This window comes from Triticum urartu, chromosome 7 (assembly GCF_003073215.2).
Source record: "Triticum urartu cultivar G1812 chromosome 7, Tu2.1, whole genome shotgun sequence".
Taxonomy (NCBI): Eukaryota; Viridiplantae; Streptophyta; class Magnoliopsida; order Poales; family Poaceae; genus Triticum; species Triticum urartu.
In genome coordinates, this window is record NC_053028.1 from 20,541,414 (window position 1) to 20,548,606 (window position 7,193).

General features: G+C 48.6%; 1 protein-coding gene across 1 annotated transcript; it reads right to left on the reverse strand.

Moving 5' to 3' along the window:
• Nucleotides 1–4,530: 4,530 nt before the first annotated feature.
• On the reverse strand, nt 4,531–6,950 carry LOC125518652 (uncharacterized membrane protein At1g75140-like). The gene has a single exon (XM_048683471.1). The coding sequence runs from the start codon at nt 6,865–6,867 to the stop codon at nt 4,879–4,881; it is 1,989 nt and encodes a 662-aa protein (XP_048539428.1). The 5' UTR covers nt 6,868–6,950; the 3' UTR covers nt 4,531–4,878.
• Nucleotides 6,951–7,193: the final 243 nt, after the last annotated feature.

Consider the following 7,193-nt stretch of genomic DNA (forward strand, 5'->3'; position numbering starts at 1 on the left):
CATTTTCGGAGATGGTCTTGGCTAGAGGGACGCGTGGTTGATGGGAGGTTTGTGCCACAGCCGACGCTTCTTTTTCTCTCCGGTGCCCTTATTTGCGTGAGGCATGAAGATTAATATATTTCACTTATTGTTTTAAAAATTTCCCAAGAAAACTTATCGTTTTCAAAATTTCTAAAAAACCACTTATTGTTTTAAAATGTTCGTATAATTAAAATAATATTTATGAATTATAAAAATGTTTGTATAATTTGAAAACGTGTACGTATATATAATAAAAATATCATTATAATTTAAAAATATTTTTGAAAACGTTTGAATAATTTGTAAGATGTCCATGGTTTTAATAAAATATTCATGTAATATATGAGAAATGTGGTATGTTCTCTTATAAAGTGTTCATGTGCTTTAATAAAGTTTGTGTGTTTGCCAAAAAAATATTTATATATTTCTTAAAAACAAGTAGGAAAAGATGTATGAAAGTAAGCCCCTAGACTGCAGATCCTTAATTGAATATTATTTAAAATTAGACAAAAGGTTACTAATTCTTAAATTTGTTTTAGTTATATGAATACTTTTCCAATTACTACGTGTATATGTTTTATGAAATATATTACGAACATTAGTCAATATTTTTTATTAAATATATGAACACTTTTTCTATAACATATTCTAAAATATATGAACACGTATATTCCAAGTTTTAATTTTTACTGTGATTAGAATTTAGAAATGTATTGCAAAATTACAAAAAAAAATAAGAAAATAAGCTAACATGTAAAAATAGGCTGCAGTGATTGCAGCCCATCTAAGCCCCAAGAGCGTGTTCTTACAAAGGATAAATGTGCTTGCAGCCCACCAGACATTGAGCGCAGTTATCCCTTTATATGGACATCAAACACGATTGTGTGGGCACGATTTTTCATATGAATGATCCCTCCATTCCAAAAAATATGGCGGGCAAATATCCAGTGATACCACACCCTAAATGCTCCGATGATACCATTTTAGAAAAATCACGTTTATATGTTTCAAAAAATGGGGGAGAAGGGCCGGCTGATCTCTGTCTGGATTTAATCACAAACAGGTACCATTGTGAGAGGTTCATTTGGGCTGTTGCTCATATACAAGAAGTGCAACGGATCCAGAACGCAGCGGAGGAGCTGAAGCAAGCTTCTGTCTAGAAAGAGCAAGCAACAATGGCAAAAAAGGCCCTTGGTGATGTCGAAGCAAATTTTGCGGAAGCATCAAATTATTATCAAGAAGCCGCTGCGGAAGCGGACGAAGCCACTGCTCTAGTCGCTCTTAATAGTCCATTGGAAGAAGCGCTCCATATCTCTCTCCCTATGCCTTCTTTTCTTTTCGATTTGCCTCGTGATTTTTGTTCTTTCAAGTTCCATTTTGTATTTTTGGTCATTTAAAAAATAAGTCCGTTTCATATAGTTGTTTTCACGAGGCCAATGATACCCTATGTGGATAGGTGGGATAGAAGAGTGGGCATGTGGGCTTCTATCAAAAGATACCGCTATCGCTACGCTCATATATGTCACAGCTGATACTCTCGCATATAAGGTGTGTTAGTTTTTTCAAAAATCAAACTTGTGCATGTTTGATCAAGTTTTCATAAGAATATATTGATATCTATAATACCAAATTCGTATAGTTAGATCCATCATGAAAAGTATTATTATGTTTTACTTATTTTGTATCGTGGATGTTGATATTTTATTCTAGAAGCTTGATCAAACATACATGCTCTTGACTTTCATGGATATTTATGCACCTTATATTCTGAAACGGAGGGAGTATTTCTTTGTACTGTGCATCGACAGATGGGAGCCGACAGTCATATAGAAGCATAGGTGCCGTTTCAGGGTGTTTTTTTTTTACGAGATATTGTACTAATTTAGGGTTTTCTGCAAAACAGCAATGCTCCAGCCTCCAACCGTCACTGTCAGTGGGCATAGCGCCATGCTGTCATGCCACGTGAGCGGCGTATGTAGACGAGATTTTTTTTTTACATATATGTCTCATTCATATCATAAAGAACAAAGTACAAATCACGTAAAGACCGACATGACAATACTGAAAAGATAGTAGAACATCTCCGGCACCACCACAGCAGCCACCGAAAAAAAGAATGACGAATCACCACCTCACCCGAGCTCGACGCGGCTCCATCGCTGATATGCAGCTTTGCGGACCTCCAAAGTGGCTCACCAAAAGTGAAGCCCTTGCCGTTGAACGAATCAGACCGGGGCAACACCCCGGACACGCCATCGAACTCCAGATCTGGCACTCCACCACGACTAAGACGCCGAAGGAGGAAACCATACCTTCCATCCACAAACCACGAACCCAGTAGATATTCCGTCTTCCAGATGTCGCCGATGCAGACCACAATCTGCATCCGCTCCTGGACTACCTCCCAAGCTCCGCGTCGACGCTGGAGCAAACGTCGTCGCAACGGCGGAGCCCGAGGGCACAGGTCCACCACAAGGATGCCGCCGCCGCCACACCATCCTTGCTTGAACAGACTGGTTTCCAAATCCATCCCCAACCATAGGACCGATGGCCTCGTCAGAGAAGGATCCGAAGATTCATTATTCAGCGCCGCCATCGCCATCACCGAAATAAAGACGATAAACAACCTAAAAACCTAAACTATAAAGGAGAAAAATCGATCCACACGCATGGATCTGGCGGCCCCCCTCACCATCGACGACCGAGGTCGCCGGCGGAGGGAAGCCGCCGAAGAACGGCGTTGGGAGATTGGCCCTGGCGGCGGCTAGGGTTGCAGCCGCCAGGGACGAGAGGAAAACTGGCGAAGCGTTACATATGACTTATGTAGACGAGAATTGGACCGTGCGTGCACGCTGGGACAGGTTCTGGCACCAATTTTCCGTATTTTTCAACTTTAGCACCAAACTGCACTTGTTGTGCAACTTCATGTAGCACGGTTGTCTTTACAACTTGTTTGTTCCTTCTGTGTGTTTCATTCCACCTACAGTTGGTGCGTTTTTTTTCCTCTGTGTGTTACTTCCTCCTCCTACTAGCCCGCTAGTATCAGGATTTTTAATTCGATTTTTTTCCTATCCTGTTCGTTCCTTTTACCCAGTTTTCTCTTTCCATTTTTTTTCTTTTTTTCTTTTTTTTCCGGTTCTTTTTGGGCTCATGGTGTTTTCACAATCGTTCGGTGTACTTTTAACAGGTTCATCGTGGACTTTGAATTAATTTTCAATGTGTTTTTAAAAAAAGTTCACCCTACATTAAAACAGTTTGCCGTGCACTTCAAAAGTTTACATCGTGTATTTAAAAATATATTATATGCATATTTAAAAAACAGATAAAAAATCACGTTAATGTCAACAAATATCATGAACAAGGATTATGTAGCGACAGAAAATGAAAGCTCAATGCAGCGCGTGACATGGCAAACCGTGCCCTTCCTGAGTAGTCACATGTTCCTGAAATAAAAATCACAAATCGCAAGTTCTTGGAAAAAAAATAGATACCCCTGCATCTTCACATCAACATGAACATATGGCCTATGGCTACCAGAATGTTAAAAGTAATTGACTGAATCTACTGGTTCTACTCCCTCCAATCCGAATTGATTGACGCAACCTCTATACAATATATGCTGAGGCAAATCTTCACATGCAGCTCAGACGCCCAATGCCGCTACTTTAGAAATTCAGTCCCAAAGCAATCTCAAGCATCCCAGCAAGTTGGAGGTAATTATGAACTTGATAGCAATGTCCTTACATTGTTAAAGGTGAAAGTTGAAGATGAAAAGCATATAAAAAATGACTTAGACCTACCCATGGATAGTATGAAATGCATAGACGGAACCCGGCCTTGTTGTCACAAGATATTTATGTACATTTTCACTAAAAGAAAGATGTTTATGTACGTTTGGGAGCATACATATATGAAGCAGACAAAACGTTGTTATCGTCCAAATGTGAAGCAGATAAGCAGATAGAAGGAGCCACAACTGACGAGAAACGGACAAGGAGAAAAAAAAACTCAAAATTGGATAACTGCACCCCCATGTCCATGTCAGCAGATTTGGTAAATGGCGCTATCAAGCACTGCCAAAGTATCTTCAATGAAAGTGAGCAGATCATCCTTACATTGATGCAGAAAAAAATAGAACAGGGATTAGATAGTGACAGGAAACGGAAGCTCTAATGCAGCACGTGACGCACCAAACTTTTTAGAGTGCACAGATCGATCCTTCGCAAGTTCTCAGAAGAACAAAAAGATGTCCCTGCATCTTCAGCAACATTGAACATATGGCCTATGGCTACCAGAATGCTAATGTAATTGACTGAATCTACTGGTTCTTCCTAGTTTAAAACTTTAAATGCTGGGGCAAATCTTCACATGCAACTAAGACATCTAATGCTGCTACTTACCATAAAAAGAGAATCTAATGCTGCTACTTACCATAAAAAGAGAATCTAATGCTGCTATTTACCATAAAAAGAGAATCTTATGCTGCTACTTAGAAAACCACTTCAGAAGTAGAGGGACTCCAAGCATCCCAGCACAGCTGGAGATCATTGTAAACTTGAGACTAGAGTGATTGCCTTACATTGCTAAAGGTGAAAAGCAAAGTAAACATGCTTAGACGGTTGGAGTCCCTCTAATTGTAAAATGCACAGATGCAACCCATAGTCTTCATGTTATTCCACCATTTGCAGCCGGATATCCTAATGGCCATAATGTACTCGTACCATACAAACATTTCCTGAGTTTTACAACTTACAACAACAGGCGGGTGGATCAGCGGCATATATCCCTCTTAGGTGCAGGAACTTCAAGCCAGACCAAAATTTAGGGGCGACTGTCTGCACCGACAGTCCGGCGGCCTCATTCGACGTGATCATCTACTACGGCTTGGTTGTTCGAGAACAATGTCTCCCTTTTCTTGGGGAAACCAGGGGGCTCCATACCTGGGCCTCGGTACTTCAGCTCTGGAGTGGCTCCTCTAAGCCCGGGCTCGGCCGAAACAGGTCGATACGGAATACCGGCTGCCCCTGCATACCTAGTAGGGGACACGTACCTTCTCGGAGCACTTCTCAACGCCCCGCCGCGTAGGTCCACAGCCCTGGTAGCCTCAGCATAGCCTCGGTCAGTAGATCTTGCAGTGGCATCCACATAGCTTCTGTCGCTTGCTCTGGTCGTGCCATCCACATAGCTTCGATCAGCAGCTCTTGTCGTGCTGTCTGCGAATGCTCGCTCACTGGCTGGATGATTCAAGATGCTCCCTGTAGGAGCTGTGACCGAGGTGTTAAACGTCTCCTCCGGTGTCCATCCCAACGAATCCTTCTTCTTCACATAGACTTGCCAGATGCCAATCAAGAAGAGGAGGAAGAGCAGCGCCGGGCCACTCCACACAACAGCATTGCTCTCCGGCTTGTACACCGGGAAGTTGGAACGGTATATGGCGATGTAACCATCCCCAAGCCCCAAGATGACGAGCTTCTCACGGTCCGCGGCAATAAGAGGTTTCCCAGCTGGTGCGGCTGACATGACGGCGCTAGAACCCGCAAACACAGCCTTGATGTCCCTAATGGCAGTGGTGAACAGCGGCCGGGGCGCCCCGACCCTCCCATAGTACTGAGACGAGGTGTTGTACACCATGATCTTGTCCTGGCTGGCCACCAAGAGGTAACCTTTGATGGTCTGTATCGCAACAGGGCTGTCGACCTCCGCCTTCTTGACGGCCCGGACCCGGCACTTGAGGTTGGCAACGTCGCCCATGAGCAGGACGTGCACGAGGTCGCCGGCGTCGGTGAAGCCGTAGGCCTTGAAGCGCTCGGAAGGGTCGAAGGAGTAGGACCTGGGGCGGGAGCCGTTGAGCGCCTCGGCGAGGCCCTCGCAGGGCGTCTCCCGGACGGTCATGGAGCGGAGGTCGAGCGAGGCGGCGCCGGCCTCGGTGAGGAAGAGGAGGCGCTGCTTGACGAAGGCGAGCGGCGTGGAGGAGGCGATGGCGGTGCCGTAGAGCGTGCCGTTCTCGGTGAAGACGCGGATGCGGCGGCCGGCGTCGCAGGAGAGCACGTAGCGGGACCGCCCCGCGTGGTGCGCCTCGAGGTGGAGGACCGGGGCGCCGTCGAGGCCGCGCACGAGGAGCCGCGAGGAGGCCGCGGCGAGGGTGAGCCAGTCGTCGCCGTGCGGGGAGGACTCGGTGAGCCGGTGCGCCGCGATGGAGCCGTCCGCGTGGCCCGCGAAGAGCAGGCAGTCGGCGCGGCGCGGGGAGAGGTAGGCGAGCAGGGCGGTCACCGGGGAGGATGGGCTGGAGGAGGACTCGCCGGGGGGCAGGCCGAGCTCGAGCAGCGCGTCCCCCGCGGCGGAGAAGACGAAGACGCGGCCGAGGGAGTCGCCGACGGCGAAGTACTTGGTGAGGCCGTCGGCGTCCTCGTAGGGCAGCGCGGCCTGGGCGGCCGCGTGCGCGCCGTCCCCGAGCCGCACGGCCGCGGCGAAGACGAACCGCTCGGACCACAAAGGCCGGCGCTTGGTCACCGCCACGCCCTGCGGGGCCCGCCGCCCCGCTCCGCCCCCGCCCGGCGCCTCCTCCGCCACGGCGTCGGAGACCGCCACCTCCTCCTGCTGCTGCTGCTGCGGCTGCGCGGGCGGGGGCGGCCCCGGGCCCGCGGATCTGGCGAGCGCGGCCTCCAGCGCGCGCACGGACCTGGCGAGCGACTCCGCGACCGCCTCCAGCCGCGCGAGCTGCCCCAGCATCCCCGCCTCCGCCGTCTCCTCCCCAACCACCACCTCCGACGCCGGCCCCTCCCCCGACGCGGCGGCGGCGACGGCGACGAGCAGGAGGAGGAGCGCGGCGGGGGCGCGGTGGGCCATGGCTGTCAGCGGGTGGGGGGGCAGGGTTTTGGGTGCGCGTAGTGCAGGGAGGTCGGGATTGGCTCGAGTAGCGGGGGTGGATCTGCTCTCGGGGAGAGTGGCAGTGGCACGGGAGGGCCATCCCTCGGCGGGCCCGCACGTCAGGCACGGGGCGACGCCTGTGGGCCCCGCGGGTCAGCCGGTAGCCTCGCGTCTTTTATTTTGGTTTCGTTTGCGTGCGCAGGTGCAATGCAATGGACGAGAGGATCGTTGTGACTGTAAAAGAGAGGAAAATCTACGTTTTCACTTCATTACATTTATTATTACTTGACCTCCATCTGGTTTCT

Bases quoted from the DNA above. Each gene is read 5' to 3' on its own strand.
- LOC125518652 (XM_048683471.1), bottom strand. From the start codon at position 6,867: ATGGCCCACCGCGCCCCCGCCGCGCTCCTCCTCCTGCTCGTCGCCGTC.